The 21,070-nt window shown below is 47.9% G+C and overlaps 1 protein-coding gene across 2 annotated transcripts in view; it reads right to left on the reverse strand.

Annotated features, from left to right (window-relative positions):
* Positions 1 to 293: 293 nt before the first annotated feature.
* The window catches only part of LOC306924825 (uncharacterized protein), an 87,997-nt gene continuing 67,220 nt past the window's right edge, over positions 294 to 21,070 (reverse strand). For both annotated transcript variants that reach the window (XM_079503478.1, XM_079503477.1), the window contains exons 8-9: positions 15,980 to 16,049; positions 294 to 3,393 (exon numbers count right to left, since the gene is read on the reverse strand). In XM_079503478.1, coding sequence (XP_079359604.1) covers positions 3,311 to 3,393; positions 15,980 to 16,049 — 153 coding nt within the window. In that variant the 3' untranslated portion in view covers positions 294 to 3,310. The remainder of the gene's footprint in view (positions 3,394 to 15,979; positions 16,050 to 21,070) is intronic.

Consider the following 21,070-nt stretch of genomic DNA (forward strand, 5'->3'; position numbering starts at 1 on the left):
GACCCCCCAACTAATTATATGTAATTGGCCGCCGACCCCCCCCCCCTCCCCCCATCTGAAATGATGTTGTTCCAGGGACCCCCCCCCCCCATAAGACTTGAGTTAAAATCGTTCGCTCTGAAAGAATATATTCATAGATTTGTGCCACATTTTCACGATTCTTAAAAAAATAGCAGATCAAGATCGTAGCGCGGCACTACGAGCTTGTATATCTGCTATTTTTCAATAGCTAAAGTATAACATAATGCTTAAAACACCAGAATTCCTCCCGACCTGAATGAAAAACAACAGTCTGGAATGTAAATACCAATCATGGTGCTTTATTATTTAAAAAAAAAAAATCCTGTGTCAATTTCTTTTTGTCATGATTCTTACAATGAGAAAATAAACTGGTAACAAAAATGCTTTATTTAACTCGGCCATGTTGCAAAAAGCTTCCAGTTAAAAACATGGTTTCCATGCCATACATTTATTATACTTTTATTTCATTTCATAGGGTTCATTAATTATGCAGACAGACAAAAAAAAAGAGAAAAAAAACCCAAAGTTAAATCATCCATGTGATAATAAAGAGGCGGGGCTCTCCCTTCTCCCATCATTGATAATAAAGAGGCGGGGCTTCCCTTCTCCCATCATTGATTGGCCCACGCGGGCCGTCCCGTTATTTGCCCGTCATTGATTGGCCGTCCCATTTTTGGCAGTGTGGAATGTGTCGATGTGATTGGCTGATCAGATCACTCCCCTAAACACCCCCCCCCCCCCCACCACACACACACATCACCTCATACAAAAAACAAACTGAAGGAAAAAAAAACATGACTACAATGATGGTGATTGGTCAATACATCTGTGGTTAACTTCCAGTTGCAGATATGAAATTTGGCCTCGTCTTAATAATCTAAAACACATCATCAGACAACTAAATCTATTCCCTCGTGGTTAAGAGTCGAGAAGAACGAAACGAACAAACCGTTTGACTTACAGTCATGCGATGGTGAGCCCCAAACCACTTCAACGCCATATTTGATACATCGTCGTGCGGAGGAGGAGGAAGTAAGCAGAGAGAGAGAGAGAGAGAGAGAGAGAGAGAGAGAGAGAGAGAGAGAGAGAGAGAGGAGAGAGAGAGAGAGAGAGAGAGAGAGAGAGCGAGAGAGAGAGAGAGAGAGAGAGAGAGCGACAGAGAGAGAGAGAGCGACAGAGAGAGAGAGAGAGAGCGACAGAGAGAGAGAGAGAGAGAGAGAGAGAGAGAGAGAGAGAGAGAGAGAGAGAGAGAGAGAGAGAGAGAGCGACAGAGAGAGAGAGCGAGAGAGAGAGAGAGCGCGCTTGCGGCTACTTCCACCGTTTTCTGAAAATCTTTTGCCCTGTGATGACGGGGCCCTGTGATGACTGTGATGACGGGGCCCTGTGATGACTGTGATGACTGTGATGACGGGGCCCTGTGATGACGGGGCCCTGTGATGACGGGGCCCTGTGATGACGGGGCCCTGTGATGACTGTGATGACGGGGCCCTGTGATGACTGTGATGACGGGGCCCTGTGATGACGGGGCCCTGTGATGACTGTGATGACGGGGCCCTGTGATGACGGGCCCTGTGATGACGGGCCCCAAAATAGGGAAGATTTGCTTAGAAAGTGGTTAATGAATATAATCTAAAATGTTAAATAACATCTCCCTTAAACCAGATAGACTAACATCTCCCAGTCTGGGACTCTAAATATCTTCTCCCAGATAGACCAACATCTGGACCTCTAAATATCAACATTAAATACTGAGTAGAAAAAGCAGGATCAGGGGGTTGGCACAGTCAGCTGACAGGGAAGAGAAGAGTGTGGTTTTTCGGGTGGAGAGGGAGGATGAGGCGAGAATTTAGGAACAACGCAGGTGCGTGTCTGTCTGTGCGTGCGTCTGTGTGTCTGTGTGTGTGTCTGTGTGTGCGTCTGTGTGTGCGTCTGTGTGTGCGTGCGTGCAAAGCAGATAGAGAAAGATGATTCTGGTTGGCAAGGGACGTAAAAAAACAAAAGAACACCTTAGTGCTCGGAAGAAAAAACCAAGAGCTTTGACATTCCGGCTCCTCCAGAGATGTTTGCATACAGAAGACTATTTAGTTGTTAAACTCCTCCAGAGATGTGTGCATACAGAAGACTATTTAGTTGTTCAACTCCTCCAGAGATGTGTGCATACAGAAGACTATTTAGTTGTTCAACTCCTCCAGAGATGTGTGCATACAGAAGACTATTTAGTTGTCTTAACTCCTCCAGAGATGTGTGCATACAGAAGACTATTTAGTTGTCTTAACTCCTCCAGAGATGTGTGCATACAGAAGAGCACCAGTTAGTTGTTTTAACAGACCAGATGTGGGACATTTAATGCCAAGACAGACAGACAGACAGACAGACAGACAGACAGCAGGAATGTATAGAAAGCAATGGAGAACAATGGTTGAACGTGGGCTAAATCTTAGGGAATGTGTGGAGATGGACAAGTCCTCTGGAGGAGATAAGTGGCCCCATATAGAGAGGAAACGCTAATGGCTAATGGCCTTAAGAGAAGCTCTTTTTCACCCCAAAGAAACAACCAGGACATACTGCTCTCCAGAGCGCAAAATTAAACCAAATGGACCCGTTACGTTACGGGTTCATTTGGTTTCATTCGATGCTCTCGAGAGGCAAAGCCGGGGAGGGTTCCAATGAGGAAAAGGAAGAAGGAATGGGACAAGATTTCTACCTTCACCAAAAATAAAAAACCTAAAACAAAACAAAAAACAAAACGACTCGAATGACGTCTCATCCCGACCTCCAGATACGACCTCACTGGACACACGATGTGTCTCCAGATACGACCTCACTGGACACACGATGTGTCTCCAGATACGACCTCACTGGACACACGATGTGTCTCCAGATACGACCTCACTGGACACACGATGTGTCTCCAGATACGACCTCACTGGGCACACGATGTGTCTCCAGATACGACCTCACTGGACACACGATGTGTCTCCAGATACGACCTCACTGGAGGAGGATAATTCAAGGCCTATTCATAGTCCAAGTTTTAGGTGGTCACCTCAGAGGCTGACCACCGAAAGGGTGGTCACCTCAGAGGCTGACCACTGTTTTGCTGGTCACCTTATCACCCAAAACTTGGGACTATGAATAAGCCTTCAGGGCTACATGGGTAGAGAGGACAGGAGGTGCTGGGGTGGAGGAGGTAGGAGGTGGAGGAGGTGGTGCTGGGGAGGTGGAGGAGGTGGTGCTGGGGAGGTGGTGCAGGTGGTGCTGGGGAGGTGGAGGAGGTGGCGGCAGCAGCTCAGCAGGAGTTCAGCTCCTCCAGGGTCTGGTTGAGAGTGGCGTTCAGCTTCACGTTGGCTTCCTTGGCCGACTCCAGGGAATCTGCGAGGACAGGACAGGACAGAGACAGAGACAGGACAGGACAGGACAGGACAGAGAGGCAGTGTTAATTTTGTCGACTAAAACCCAGCGGTGTTTAGATGAGAGTTGTGACAACTTCAGTCCAATGGTGGATCTCCTACATAGACTTCCATTGGCTTCAGTCCAATGGAGGCTCTCCTACATAGACTTCTATTGGCTTCAGTCCAATGGAGGCTCTCCTACATAGACTTCTATTGGCTTCAGTCCAATGGAGGCTCTCCTACATAGACTTCTATTGGCTTCAGTCCAATGGAGGCTCTCCTACATAGACTTCTATTGGCTTCAGTCCAATGGAGGCTCTCCTACATAGACTTCCATTGGCTTCAGTCCAATGGAGGCTCTCCTACATAGACTTCCATTGGCTTCAGTCCAATGGAGGCTCTCCTACATAGACTTCCATTGGCTTCAGTCCAATGGAGGCTCTCCTACATAGACTTCCATTGGCTTCAGTCCAATGGAGGCTCTCCTACATAGACTTCCATTGGCTTCAGTCCAATGGAGGCTCCTCCTACATAGACTTCCATTGGCTTCAGTCCAATGGAGGCTCTCCTACATAGACTTCCATTGGCTTCAGTCCAATGGAGGCTCTCCTACATAGACTTCTATTGGCTTCAGTCCAATAGAGGCTCTCCTACATAGACTTCCATTGGCTTCAGTCCAATGGAGGCTCTCCTACATAGACTTCCATTGGCTTCAGTCCAATGGAGGCTCTCCTACATAGACTTCCATTGGCTTCAGTCCAATGGAGGCTCTCCTACATAGACTTCCATTGGCTTCAGTCCAATGGAGGCTCTCCTACATAGACTTCCATTGGCTTCAGTCCAATGGAGGCTCTCCTACATAGACTTCCATTGGCTTCAGTCCAATGGAGGCTCTCCTACATAGACTTCCATTGGCTTCAGTCCAATGGAGGCTCTCCTACATAGACTTCTATTGGCTTCAGCCCAATGGAGGCTCTCCTACATAGACTTCCATTGGCTTCAGTCCAATGGAGGCTCTCCTACATAGACTTCTATTGGAGAATAGATGCACTGGACTCAGGGCAGAATGCACTGGACTCAGGGCAGAATGCACTGGACTCAGGGCAGAATGCACTGGACTCAGGGCAGAATGCACTGGACTCAGGGCAGAATGCACTGGACTCAGGGCAGAATGCACTGGACTCAGGGCAGAATGCACTGGACTCAGGGTAGAATGCACTGGACTCAGGGTAGCCAATGCACTGGACTCAGGGCAGAATGCACTGGACTCAGGGCAGAATGCACTGGACTCAGGGCAGAATGCACTGGACTCAGGGCAGAATGCACTGGACTCAGGGCAGAATGCACTGGACTCAGGGCAGACTTCCATTGGCTTCAGTCCAATGGAGGCTCTCCTACATAGACTTCCATTGGCTTCAGTCCAATGGAGGCTCTCCTACATAGACTTCCATTGGCTTCAGTCCAATGGAGGCTCTCCTACATAGACTTCTATTGGCTTCAGCCCAATGGAGGCTCTCCTACATAGACTTCCATTGGCTTCAGTCCAATGGAGGCTCTCCTACATAGACTTCTATTGGAGAATAGATGCACTGGACTCAGGGCAGAATGCACTGGACTCAGGGCAGAATGCACTGGACTCAGGGCAGAATGCACTGGACTCAGGGCAGAATGCACTGGACTCAGGGCAGAATGCACTGGACTCAGGGCAGAATGCACTGGACTCAGGGTAGAATGCACTGGACTCAGGGTAGCCAATGCACTGGACTCAGGGCAGAATGCACTGGACTCAGGGCAGAATGCACTGGACTCAGGGCAGAATGCACTGGACTCAGGGCAGAATGCACTGGACTCAGGGCAGAATGCACTGGACTCAGGGCAGAATGCACTGGACTCAGGGTAGAATGCACTGGACTCAGGGCAGAATGCACTGGACTCAGGGCAGAATGCACTGGACTCAGGGCAGAATGCACTGGACTCAGGGCAGAATGCACTGGACTCAGGGCAGAATGCACTGGACTCAGGGCAGAATGCACTGGACTCAGGGTAGAATGCACTGGACTCAGGGCAGAATGCACTGGACTCAGGGCAGAATGCACTGGACTCAGGGTAGAATGCACTGGACTCAGGGCAGAATGCACTGGACTCAGGGTAGAATGCACTGGACTCAGGGCAGAATGCACTGGACTCAGGGCAGAATGCACTGGACTCAGGGCAGAATGCACTGGACTCAGGGCAGAATGCACTGGACTCAGGGCAGAATGCACTGGACTAGGGTAGCCACTGGACTGGACTCAGGGTAGCCTCGGAAACCCAGGCATTTTTATTTCCAGGAAGAAAAAAAAAGTCTGGGTCCGAGTCCACTTCAATTCGGCATAGAGTAGCGCAAACATCGATCACTCTCTGCTGATTTCTGATCGTCTGCACCTTTGTTAAATTGACACACACACGCACACATGTACACACACTCCTCTCTCTCTCTCGCTCTAAGTAATTAGTCTCATGTCGCGCAGCTGCGCATAGTTTCTCCCGGCGGATCCTGCCGGGAGAAACTATGCCATAAAAAGCATAGGTGAGTTCCAGGCTAGACTCAGGGCAACAGCCCAGCTTTAATGATCTTAAATCCCTTTATTTTAGATCGTTTTTCTTAGTAATAGTACAGCATAAACATTACAGAGACTTTAGTTGTTACTGTACAATACTTTAAAACAGTTGTCATGTTGCACACATGCCTAAAATGGCTGATATTTGCACCGCCCCTCGTTGAAAACAATGCATTTCCAACTCCAGCTCGTCCCTCTCCATCCAGGCTGCATGTTTTCTGAACCCTCAATGTCGCAACTCTCCTAAAACCATGACGAAAAATGTTCGGCCAACACCTTATTTTTAAACGGGAGGGGCCTAGCGGAGAAAGAGATCCAGTAGAACCAACACAAGTTCATTTCAAAAAGCCGATCTACAAGTTCACGTGAGCTTGTAGATCTGCCATTTTCGGCACAGCCTTTTAAACTCCATGACGTCCAGCCAAAATACATTTTAGTCGACTAAATCAACTGTAATATAAATAAAATGTATAATTATTATTAAAGTGCAAATAACATGCATTTTAAAACTGCTTTTAATATTTAATATCATATTGTCTATGTCCCTCAAAGTTATTTCTAATGGTTGGGCCTCAATCACCACTCTGATATAACCAGGCCTTGTCATTTCTTTCTGGACTTTGAAAGCAGTTTTAGCTGCAGTGCCACAATGTCCTGAGGTGGTGGGGGTGCTGATATGCAGATTCTTTAATATTTGAGTCATTATAATACTGATGCTAGATAAAACCAGGCTTGTTTCCATTCCATGCCAGCTTGGAAAATCAACAATGGTCGGTGTCCTGAACGTAGCTGGAGGTAAGAGAGAATGGAGGCCAAGGGGACGCTGCTGCCAAGGAGACGCTGCTGCCAAGGAGACGCTGCTGCCAAGGAGACGCTGCTGCCAAGGAGACGCGGCTGCCAAGGAGACGCTGCTGCCAAGGAGACGCTGCTGCCAAGGAGACGCGGCTGCCAAGGAGACGCTGCTGCCAAGGAGACGCTGCTGCCAAGGAGACGCTGCTGCCAAGGAGACGCTGCTGCCAAGGAGACGCTGCTGCCAAGGAGACGCTGCTGCCAAGGAGACGCTGCTGCCAAGGGGACGCTGCTGCCAAGGAGACGCTGCTGCCAAGGAGACGCTGCTGCCAAGGAGACGCGGCTGCCAAGGAGACGCTGCTGCCAAGGAGACGCTGCTGCCAAGGAGACGCTGCTGCCAAGGAGACGCTGCTGCCAAGGAAGAGACGCTGCTGCCAAGGAGACGCTGCTGCCAAGGAGACGCTGCTGCCAAGGAGACGCTGCTGCCAAGGAAGAGACGCTGCTGCCAAGGAAGAGACGCTGCAGCCAAGGAGACGCTGCTGCCAAGGAGACGCTGCTGCCAAGGAGACGCTGCTGCCAAGGAGACGCTGCTGCCAAGGAGACGCTGCTGCCAAGGAGACGCTGCTGCCAAGGAGACGCGGCTGCCAAGGAGACGCGGCTGCCAAGGAGACGCTGCTGCCAAGGAGACGCTGCTGCCAAGGAGACGCGGCTGCCAAGGAGACGCTGCTGCCAAGGAGACGCTGCTGCCAAGGAGACGCTGCTGCCAAGGAGACGCTGCTGCCAAGGAGACGCTGCTGCCAAGGAGACGCTGCTGCCAAGGAGACGCGGCTGCCAAGGAGACGCTGCTGCCAAGGAGACGCTGCTGCCAAGGAGACGCGGCTGCCAAGGAGACGCTGCTGCCAAGGAGACGCTGCTGCCAAGGAGACGCGGCTGCCAAGGAGACGCTGCTGCCAAGGAGACGCTGCTGCCAAGGAGACGCTGCTGCCAAGGAGACGCTGCTGCCAAGGAAGAGACGCTGCTGCCAAGGAGACGCTGCTGCCAAGGAGACGCTGCTGCCAAGGAGACGCTGCTGCCAAGGAGACGCTGCTGCCAAGGAGACGCTGCTGCCAAGGAGACGCGGCTGCCAAGGAGACGCGGCTGCCAAGGAGACGCTGCTGCCAAGGAGACGCTGCTGCCAAGGAGACGCGGCTGCCAAGGAGACGCTGCTGCCAAGGAGACGCTGCTGCCAAGGAGACGCTGCTGCCAAGGAGACGCTGCTGCCAAGGAGACGCTGCTGCCAAGGAGACGCTGCTGCCAAGGAGACGCGGCTGCCAAGGAGACGCGGCTGCCAAGGAGACGCTGCTGCCAAGGAGACGCTGCTGCCAAGGAGACGCTGCTGCCAAGGAGACGCTGCTGCCAAGGAGACGCGGCTGCCAAGGAGACGCGGCTGCCAAGGAGACGCTGCTGCCAAGGAGACGCTGCTGCCAAGGAAGAGACGCTGCTGCCAAGGAGACGCGGCTGCCAAGGAGACGCTGCTGCCAAGGAGACGCTGCTGCCAAGGAGACGCTGCTGCCAAGGAGACGCTGCTGCCAAGGAGACGCTGCTGCCAAGGAGACGCTGCTGCCAAGGAGACGCTGCTGCCAAGGAGACGCGGCTGCCAAGGAGACGCGGCTGCCAAGGAGACGCTGCTGCCAAGGAGACGCGGCTGCCAAGGAGACGCTGCTGTTAAGGAGACGCTGCTGCCAAGGAGACGCTGCTGCCAAGGAGACGCTGCTGCCAAGGAGACGCTGCTGCCAAGGAGACGCTGCTGCCGAGGAGACGTGCTGCCAAGGAGACGCTGCTGCCAAGGAGACGCGGCTGCCAAGGAGACGCGGCTGCCAAGGAGACGCGGCTGCCAAGGAGACGCGGCTGCCAAGGAGACGCTGCTGCCAAGGAGACGCTGCTGCCAAGGAGACGCTGCTGCCAAGGAGACGCTGCTGCCAAGGAGACGCTGCTGCCAAGGAGACGCTGCTGCCAAGGAGACGCTGCTGCCAAGGAGACGCGGCTGCCAAGGAGACGCTGCTGCCAAGGAGACGCGGCTGCCAAGGAGACGCGGCTGCCAAGGAGACGCTGCTGCCAAGGAGACGCGGCTGCCAAGGAGACGCTGCTGCCAAGGAGACGCTGCTGCCAAGGAGACGCTGCTGCCAAGGAGACGCTGCTGCCAAGGAGACGCTGCTGCCAAGGAGACGCTGCTGCCAAGGAAGAGACGCTGCTGCCAAGGAGACGCTGCTGCCAAGGAGACGCTGCTGCCAAGGAGACGCTGCTGCCAAGGAGACGCTGCTGCCAAGGAGACGCTGCTGCCGAGGAGACGCTGCTGCCAAGGAGACGCTGCTGCCAAGGAGACGCTGCTGCCAAGGAGACGCTGCTGCCAAGGAGACGCTGCTGCCAAGGAGACGCGGCTCCGCGTGGTGGTGGAGGGTTAAAAATAGACTTTGTCCTCCTCACTGTATTCCCCACAGCAGGCATACCTTCACACTCAGGCTGCACTGAATGCACTGCAGGGCTGGGACACTTTGAAGATGGAGTCTAGGTCCCACTGTATTTATTTACATGCTCACTCCAGAGAGCCACTATAGTTCCACACTCACTCCAGAGGGCCACTATAGTTCCACACTCACTCCAGAGGGCCACTATAGTTCCACACTCACTCCAGAGAGCCACTGTAGTTCCACACTCACTCCAGAGGGCCACTATAGTTCCACACTCACTCCAGAGGGCCACTATAGTTCCACACTCACTCCAGAGGGCCACTATAGTTCCACGCTCACTCCAGAGGGCCACTATAGTTCCACACTCACTCCAGAGGGCCACTATAGTTCCACACTCACTCCAGAGAGCCACTGTAGTTCCACACTCACTCCAGAGGGCCACTATAGTTCCACGCTCACTCCAGAGGGCCACTATAGTTCCACACTCACTCCAGAGAGCCACTGTAGTTCCACACTCACTCCAGAGGGCCACTATAGTTCCACACTCACTCCAGAGAGCCACTGTAGTTCCACACTCACTCCAGAGGGCCACTATAGTTCCACGCTCACTCCAGAGGGCCACTATAGTTCCACGCTCACTCCAGAGGGCCACTATAGTTCCACACTCACTCCAGAGGGCCACTATAGTTCCACACTCACTCCAGAGGGCCACTATAGTTCCACACTCACTCCAGAGGGCCACTATAGTTCCACGCTCACTCCAGAGGGCCAATATAGTTCCACACTCACTCCAGAGAGCCACTGTAGTTCCACACTCACTCCAGAGGGCCACTATAGTTCCACACTCACTCCAGAGGGCCACTATAGTTCCACACTCACTCCAGAGGGCCACTATAGTTCCACACTCACTCTAGAGGGCCACTATAGTTCCACACTCACTCCAGAGGGCCACTATAGTTCCACACTCACTCCAGAGGACCACTATAGTTCCACACTCACTCCAGAGGACCACTATAGTTCCACACTCATTCCAGAGGGCCACTATAGTTCCACACTCACTCCAGAGGGCCACTGTAGTTCCACACTCACTCCAGAGGGCCACTGTAGTTCCACACTCCCTCCAGAGGGCCACTATAGTTCCACACTCACTCCAGAGAGCCACTATAGTTCCACACTCACTCCAGAGGGCCACTATAGTTCCACACTCACTCCAGAGGGCCACTATAGTTCCACACTCACTCCAGAGAGCCACTATAGTTCCACACTCACTCCAGAGGGCCACTGTAGTTCCACACTCACTCCAGAGGGCCACTATAGTTCCACACTCACTCCAGAGAGCCACTATAGTTCCACACTCACTCCAGAGGGCCGCTATAGTTCCACACTCACTCCAGAGGGCCACATTGCATACTGTAGGTCTGTCATATCAAAAATAGCCGATCTACAAGCTCAAACCGTGTCGCAGTTAGAGTTCTCAATCTCTGCCCGAACCGGGCCCGGCCCGACCCGGCCCGACATTTTCGGGTGGGGCCGGGCCCAAAATGCACGATAATTAGTCGGGCCGGGCCGAGCCTCGGGCTCTGTGATTTTTTTTATTTTTTTTATATAATTTTATTATAACAAAAATAACAATTCTGTTGTTTGTGTAATGTATTTATTTAATATGAAGAGGGCTGAGCTGGTGAATGTTGGCGATTAACTTTTACAGTTTAGGCTATTATACTATATGTGACTGAAGGAGGAGGCGGCGATGATCAGCAGCAGGCACCAGGCAGCAGCGCACCAAAGTGACAGAATAGAACGGTGGTTGTTGAACTTGCTACCGCTGGCTGGCCTCTGGTTTGCCAACCAAATGAGCTGCTTACTGCTCAGCATCAACTATATAACTTAAGTCAACTTGCCATATGCTTAAATATTTTATAAGACCATCGATTTATCCGCAATAGCTCGTTTTGGAAACGCCGGGGCTTAACGAGACACTGCTGTCTCGTTGAACCCAGCTGGGTGAATAAGCTAAATTAGGCTACCTAATCAACGGTAAATGCTCCATATTACTATGAAAGCGCCTGCACGTAATATAGTTACATGATGACCAAGCAATGTTACAGTCACACTGTATAGGCTACAGCTATTTGGTTTACAAATCGTATCGCAGCGCGCTGTAGCCTACAGCTATTTAATTTCCCCATCGTAGCGCAGCGCGCCTCGTTGTGTGCCCACTGCCCAAAATAAAAGATCTGCAAGCTGTCGACAGACTCGACACGCCATCGAGCGGCATGTTGATGGTTTGTATGTCTGTTCTTTTGGTTAGGCAACGCACATTACGCGTGGTATGTGGGTTTGAGAGGCAATGATTAATGTAAACTATACAGTAACCTAGTAGATTATAGCCAAGTTGACAATTGTCATAATATTACCAGTAGCCTATTGGACATAATTAACTGCGTCACTTCAGAGGATCGCTGCTACTTTGATTCAGAAGATGTTTACTCACCCCTGGAAATTGCTGGAAACCATTAGAATGTTGAAAATGGAACATTATCAGCCAATTGACGTGAGTTACATAAATCCTTTATTTCGGCGACTAGACTATAAGTGCGTTCTCTGACACGGTCGTCTCAATAATCCACGGCGCCGCGGCCATATAGTGGCATTTTTCTTTTTCCTTTTTTTCTCTTTTTTTTCCACTCGGGATTTTTCGGGTTTTCGGGCCTGACATTATGGTAATTGTTAGGGTCGGGCCGGGCCTCGGGCCGACCCAGTTAGGGTAGGGTAGGGCCGGGCCTTAATTTTCAGGCCCGATGAGAACTCTAGTCGCAGTGCGACGCGTATATTTGAAGCTATATTTGAACTGCACTATTTTATTTTTTTCTATTTTTGAAGTGGAATTCTGAAAAGTAAACTTTACGCATTTAATTTCAAATAAATGTATTTAGTTGGTTATGCTAGATATGCTAATTATTTATTTATGAACTAAATACAAATACAGTGGACATAAAAACGACAAACATTTTAATACTACTCATTAAGCTACAGTACTAATATAGACTGAAGTAATTAAAAGCGGGTCATGTTTGGAATTGTAACAGCTGAAAAGAATACTATCACCGTATTCTGATAATAACCTGAGGGCCGCATTTAGTGAAGGTGAGGGCCGCATGTGGCCCCCGAGCCCCCAGTTGATATTAACCTGAGGGCCACATTAAGTGAAGGTGGGGGCCCCATGTGGCCCCCGGGCCCCCAGTTGATATTAACCTGAGGGCCACATTAAGTGAAGGTGGGGGCCCCATGTGGCCTCCGGGCCCCCAGTTGATATTAACCTGAGGGCCACATTAAGTGAAGGTGGGGGCCCCATGTGGCCCCCCAGTTGATATTAACCTGAGGGCCACATTAAGTGAAGGTGGGGGCCCCATGTGGCCCCCGGGCCCCCAGTTGATATTAACCTGAGGGCCACATTAAGTGAAGGTGGGGGCCCCATGTGGCCCCCGGGCCCCCAGTTGATATTAACCTGAGGGCCACATTAAGTGAAGGTGGGGGCCCCATGTGGCCCCCGGGCCCCCAGTTGATATTAACCTGAGGGCCACATTAAGTGAAGGTGGGGGCCCCATGTGGCCCCCGGGCCCCCAGTTGATATTAACCTGAGGGCCACATTAAGTGAAGGTGGGTGAAAGGGAAGACGGGTGAATGAAGCCAACCTTGCAGAAGGCTCTAGACGGTGCTACACCAGAATGTTACGCGTAGTGCTCAACATCAGCAAGAGTACACATGTTACCAACGTGAATCTGTATGCCGGAATATTCAGGGTGAGTGACAAAATAGCAGCCAGGAGAATGAGACTAGCAGGACTCTGCCAGAGACACCAGGAGAATGAGACTAGCAGGACACTGCCAGAGACACCAGGAGAATGAGACTAGCAGGACACTGCCAGAGACACCAGGAGAATGAGACTAGCAGGACTCTGCCAGAGACACCAGGAGAATGAGACTAGCAGGACTCTGCCAGAGACACCAGGAGAATGAGACTAGCAGGACACTGCCAGAGACACCAGGAGAATGAGACTATAGCAGGACACTGCCAGAGACACCAGGAGAATGAGACTAGCAGGACACTGCCAGAGACACCAGGAGAATGAGACTATAGCAGGACTCTGCCAGGGACACCAGGACACTGCCAGAGACACCAGGAGAATGAGACTATAGCAGGACACTGCCAGAGACACCAGGAGAATGAGACTATTGCAGGACACTGCCAGAGACACCAGGAGAATGAGACTATAGCAGGACACTGCCAGAGACACCAGGAGAATGAGACTAGCAGGACACTGCCAGAGACACCAGGAGAATGAGACTATAGCAGGACACTGCCAGAGACACCAGGAGAATGAGACTAGCAGGACACTGCCAGAGACACCAGGAGAATGAGACTATAGCAGGACACTGCCAGAGACACCAGGAGAATGAGACTAGCAGGACACTGCCAGAGACACCAGGAGAATGAGACTATAGCAGGACTCTGCCCAAAAACTCTCCTCTCCAATTAGCAGCACCGACCCCCAAATGCTACATCCAATTAGCAGCACCGACCCCCAAATGCTACATCCAATTAGCAGCACCGACCCCCAAATGCTACATCCAATTAGCAGCACCGACCCCCAAATGCTACATCCAATTAGCAGCACCGACCCCCAAATGCTACATCCAATTAGCAGCACCGACCCCCAAATGCTACATCCAATTAGCAGCACCGACCCCCAAATGCTACATCCAATTAGCAGCACCGACCCCCAAATGCTACATCCAATTAGCAGCACCGACCCCCAAATGCTACATCCAATTAGCAGCACCGACCCCCAAATGCTACATCCAATTAGCAGCACCGACCCCCAAATGCTACATCCAATTAGCAGCACCGACCCCCAAATGCTACATCCAATTAGCAGCACCGACCCCCAAATGCTACATCCAATTAGCAGCACCGACCCCCAAATGCTACATCCAATTAGCAGCACCGACCCCCAAATGCTACATCAGACAGCTCAAATCTCTGTTCACATCAGACAGCTCAAATCACTGTTCACATCAGACAGCTCAAATCTCTGTTCACATCAGACAGCTCAAATCACTGTTCACATCAGACAGCTCAAATCTCTGTTCACATCAGACAGCTCAAATCTCTGTCTTACTGTGAAACATGAAAACTCCTGTCGGACGGTCGTTAAAAGTTGATGTTGGTCTTCCTCATTTCCTCCTATTTCTAGTTTATTTAAATAATTTCATGCACATTTTCCAGTGCATAGCCTGGTAGACTAGATTTAGAAGACATGTGTCCAGTGCATAGCCTACTGCAGGCCTGGCAGACTAGATTTAGAAGACATGTGTCCAGTGCATAGCCTACTGCAGGCCTGGTTGACTAGATTTAGAAGACATCTGTCCAGTGCATAGCCTACTGCAGGCCTGGCAGACTAGATTTAGAAGACATGTGTCCAGTGCATAGCCTACTGCAGGCCTGGTTGACTAGATTTAGAAGACATCTGTCCAGTGCATAGCCTACTGCAGGCCTGGTAGACTAGATTTAGAACACATGTGTCCAGTGCATAGCCTACTGCAGGCCTGGTAGACTAGATTTAGAAGACATGTGTCCAGTGCATAGTCTACTGCAGGCCTGGTTGACTAGATTTAGAAGACATGTGTCCAGTGCATAGCCTACTGCAGGCCTGGTTGACTAGATTTAGAAGACATGTGTCCAGTGCATAGCCTACTGCAGGCCTGGTTGACTAGATTTAGAAGACATGTGTCCAGTGCATAGTCTACTGCAGGCCTGGTAGACTAGATTTAGAAGACATGTGTCCAGTGCATAGCCTACTGCAGGCCTGGTTGACTAGATTTAGAAGACATCTGTCCAGTGCATAGCCTACTGCAGGCCTGGTAGACTAGATTTAGAAGACATGTGTCCAGTGCATAGCCTACTGCAGGCCTGGTAGACTAGATTTAGAATACATTTTGAAGCTCTTGCTACTGAAATGATCTGTGGGGGAGGAGGACAGCTTGGTGTGTCTCCGCGGAGGGACTTAAAGCGAAGGGCTAATTATACAGGCTACACTCCACAACATCACACCGAACTCCGGGCCAAGTCGGACTGCATTCCAGTGGCAAACCACACTCCATTCCACAGCACACAGGTCTCCATACATGCACAAAAAAGGCATGACAAAAAGCACAAACTCCACTCCACTCCACTCCACTCCACTCCAGGCGCAAGCAAAAAAGCAATCCAGCACCTGAGGAGAGGTGAGGGTCATGGACGCAAAGGGCCGGTCAGTGAGAGCAGCAGCAGCAGGTCCATGTCCTGACCTAACAGAGGGTCAGCAGCAGGTCCATGTCCTGACCTAACAGACGGTCAGCAGCAGGTCCATGTCCTGACCTAACAGAGGGTCAGCAGCAGGTCCATGTCCTGACCTAACAGACGGTCAGACGCGCGGTCTGACCACCGCGCACTGACACTACGGCAGCGGACTGGAGGAAACACAACCAAGGGTTACTGGAACCATACTGGGCCGAGGAGGAGAGAGGGAGAGACAGACAGACAGACAGACAGACAGACAGACAGACAGACAGACAGACAGACAGACAGACAGACAGACAGACAGACAGACAGACAGACAGACAGACAGACAGACAGACAGACAGACAGACAGACAGACAGACAGACAGACAGACAGACAGACGCGTACCTTCCAGAGTGTCGATGCTCTTCTCCAGTTTGGCCACAGTCCTCTCAGCAAACTCAGCTCTGGTTTCAGCCTGACGCAAAACAAGACGAGAACAAACGTGAATCACACTTTGAACCTGAACCTCATCAACATCATCTATAAATCTATAGGGGCTGATTGGCCCAAAGCCTGTTAATATCAATCAATCAATAAATAACATACTATTTCCCAAGTGTCTGTTTTCACAACTGAATGAGATGAGAACACAAATTAAATGTAGAATGTTTTCCTTTTTACATTGTTTTACTGGTGAAAACCAATAAAATAATCTGTATTATCCCATTTTGGGTGGGGACCCCTTTTGGTGTTTTAAAGCATTACATTATACTTTAGCTATTGAAAAATAGCAGATCTACAAGCTCATAGCGCGGCACTCGGTGGCGCCCTATGAGCTTGTAGATCTGCTATTTTTGAAAAATCGTGAAAATGTGCTTCAAATCTTTGAATATATATTATTACAGAGTCAACATTTTAACTCAAATCTTTGCTTCTGGGGGGGGGGGGTCCCTGGAACAACATATTTGAAGATGGGGTGCGGAGGCATATTACGTATAATTGTTGGGTTCCTTGACATGAAATATTGAGCACCACTGATACAGAAACAAGGTTTTTCAGAAGACTGTCAGGATTTTGAAGATTTTTTTTAAAAATGTCGACCAGGCCTAAATGGGTTAATTAGAGACCGCTCCGATAACGATATGGCATTTTTATGGCCGATATGACCGAATTATGCTACCGATTAATGGTGCATCCCTAATAAATCTATAACGTGGATCACACTGAACCTCATCTATAAATCTATAACGTGGATCACACTGAACCTCATCTATAAATCTATAACGTGGATCACACTGAACCTCATCATCTATAAATCTAGAACGTGGATCACACTGAACCTCATCATCTATAAATCTAGAACGTGGATCACACTGAACCTCATCTATAAATCTATAACGTGGATCACACTGAACCTCATCTATAAATCTATAACGTGGATCACACACTGAACCTCATCTATAAATCTATAACGTGGATCACACACTGAACCTCATCTATAAATATATAACGTGGATCACACACTGAACCTCATCTATAAATCTATAGCGTGGATCACACACTGAACCTCATCTATAAATCTATAACGTGGATCACACACTGAACCTCATCTATAAATCTATAACGTGGATCACACACTGAACCTCATCATCTATAAATCTATAACGTGGATCACACACTGAACCTCATCATCTATAAATCTATAACGTGGATCACACACTGAACCTCATCTATAAATATATAACGTGGATCACACACTGAACCTCATCTATAAATCTATAACGTGGATCACACACTGAACCTCATCTATAAATCTATAGCGTGGATCACACACTGAACCTCATCTATAAATCTATAACGTGGATCACACACTGAACCTCATCTATAAATCTATAACGTGGATCACACACTGAACCTCATCTATAAATATATAACGTGGATCACACACTGAACCTCATCTATAAATCTATAGCGTGGATCACACACTGAACCTCATCATCTATAAATATATAACGTGGATCACACACTGAACCTCATCATCTATAAATATATAACGTGGATCACACACTGAACCTCATCTATAAATATATAACGTGGATCACACACTGAACCTCATCTATAAATCTATAGCGTGGATCACACACTGAACCTCATCTATAAATCTATAACGTGGATCACACACTGAACCTCATCTATAAATCTATAACGTGGATCACACACTGAACCTCATCATCTATAAATCTATAACGTGGATCACACACTGAACCTCATCATCTATAAATCTATAACGTGGATCACACACTGAACCTCATCTATAAATATATAACGTGGATCACACACTGAACCTCATCTATAAATCTATAGCGTGGATCACACACTGAACCTCATCTATAAATATATAACGTGGATCACACACTGAACCTCATCTATAAATCTATAGCGTGGATCACACACTGAACCTCATCATCTATAAATCTAGAACGTGGATCACACACTGAACCTCATCATCTATAAATCTAGAACGTGGATCACACACTGAACCTCATCATCTATAAATCTAGAACGTGGATCACACACTGAACCTCATCATCTATAAATCTATAGCGTGGATCACACACTGAACCTCATCATCTATAAATCTAGAACGTGGATCACACTGAACCTCATCTATAAATCTATAACGTGGATCACACTGAACCTCATCTATAAATATATAACGTGGATCACACACTGAACCTCATCTATAAATCTATAACGTGGATCACACTGAACCTCATCTATAAATATATAACGTGGATCACACACTGAACCTCATCTATAAATCTATAACGTGGATCACACTGAACCTCATCTATAAATATATAACGTGGATCACACACTGAACCTCATCTATAAATCTAGAACGTGGATCACACTGAACCTCATCTATAAATCTAGAACGTGGATCACACTGAACCTCATCTATAAATCTATAGCGTGGATCACACACTGAACCTCATCTATAAATCTAGAACGTTGATCACACTGAACCTCATCTATAAATCTATAACGTGGATCACACACTGAACCTCATCTATAAATCTATAACGTGGATCACACTGAACCTCATCATCTATAAATCTATAACGTGGATCACACACTGAACCTCATCTATAAATCTATAACGTGGATCACACTGAACCTCATCATCTATAAATCTATAACGTGGATCACACTGAACCTCATCATCTATAAATCTATAACGTGGATCACACACTGAACCTCATCTATAAATCTATAACGTGGATCACACTGAACCTCATCATCTATAAATCTAGAACGTGGATCACACACTGAACCTCATCTATAAATCTATAACGTGGATCACACACTGAACCTCATCTATAAATCTAGAACGTGGATCACACACTGAACCTCATCATCTATAAATCTAGAACGTGGATCACACACTGAACCTCATCATCTATAAATCTAGAACGTGGATCACACACTGAACCTCATCATCTATAAATCTATAGCGTGGATCACACACTGAACCTCATCATCTATAAATCTATAACGTGGATCACACACTGAACCTCATCATCTATAAATCTAGAACGTGGATCACACACTGAACCTCATCATCTATAAATCTATAGCGTGGATCACACACTGAACCTCATCTATAAATCTAGAACGTGGATCACACTGAACCTCATCTATAAATCTATAACGTGGATCACACTGAACCTCATCTATAAATATATAACGTGGATCACACACTGAACCTCATCTATAAATCTATAACGTGGATCACACTGAACCTCATCTATAAATATATAACGTGGATCACACACTGAACCTCATCTATAAATCTATAACGTGGATCACACTGAACCTCATCTATAAATATATAACGTGGATCACACACTGAACCTCATCTATAAATCTAGAACGTGGATCACACTGAACCTCATCTATAAATCTAGAACGTGGATCACACTGAACCTCATCTATAAATCTATAGCGTGGATCACACACTGAACCTCATCTATAAATCTAGAACGTTGATCACACTGAACCTCATCTATAAATCTATAACGTGGATCACACTGAACCTCATCATCTATAAATCTATAACGTGGATCACACACTGAACCTCATCTATAAATATATAACGTGGATCACACACTGAACCTCATCTATAAATCTATAACGTGGATCACACTGAACCTCATCATCTATAAATCTATAACGTGGATCACACACTGAACCTCATCTATAAATCTATAACGTGGATCACACTGAACCTCATCATCTATAAATCTAGAACGTGGATCACACACTGAACCTCATCTATAAATCTATAGCGTGGATCACACACTGAACCTCATCTATAAATCTATAGCGTGGATCACACACTGAACCTCATCTATAAATCTATAGCGTGGATCACACACTGAACCTCATCATCTATAAATCTAGAACGTGGATCACACACTGAACCTCATCTATAAATCTATAACGTGGATCACACACTGAACCTCATCTATAAATCTATAGCGTGGATCACACACTGAACCTCATCTATAAATCTATAGCGTGGATCACACACTGAACCTCATCATCTATAAATCTATAACGTGGATCACACACTGAACCTCATCATCTATAAATCTATAGCGTGGATCACACACTGAACCTCATCTATAAATCTATAACGTGGATCACACACTGAACCTCATCATCTATAAATATATAACGTGGATCACACACTGAACCTCATCTATAAATATATAACGTGGATCACACACTGAACCTCATCTATAAATCTAGAACGTGGATCACACACTGAACCTCATCATCTATAAATCTAGAACGTGGATCACACTGAACCTCATCTATAAATCTATAGCGTGGATCACACACTGAACCTCATCTATAAATATATAATGTGGATCACACACTGAACCTCATCTATAAATCTATAACGTGGATCACACACTGAACCTCATCATCTATAAATCTATAACGTGGATCACACACTGAACCTCATCATCTATAAATCTATAACATGGATCACACACTGAACCTCATCATCTATAAATCTATAACGTGGATCACACACTGAACCTCATCTATAAATCTAGAACGTGGATCACACACTGAACCTCATCTATAAATATATAACGTGGATCACACACTGAACCTCATCTATAAATCTATAACGTGGATCACACTGAACCTCATCATCTATAAATCTATAACGTGGATCACACACTGAACCTCATCATCTATAAATCTATAACGTGGATCACACACTGAACCTCATCTATAAATCTATAACGTGGATCACACACTGAACCTCATCTATAAATCTATAGCGTGGATCACACACTGAACCTCATCATCTATAAATCTATAAATAGAACATTCTGTACAGAATGTATGAATTAGTGATGGGAGATTAATCGGCAAACACGTCGGTATCGGCCAATTTTAGTTGTTTTTAGA

Source organism: Electrona antarctica (assembly GCF_951216825.1).
Source record: "Electrona antarctica genome assembly, chromosome: 6".
Taxonomy (NCBI): Eukaryota; Metazoa; Chordata; class Actinopteri; order Myctophiformes; family Myctophidae; genus Electrona; species Electrona antarctica.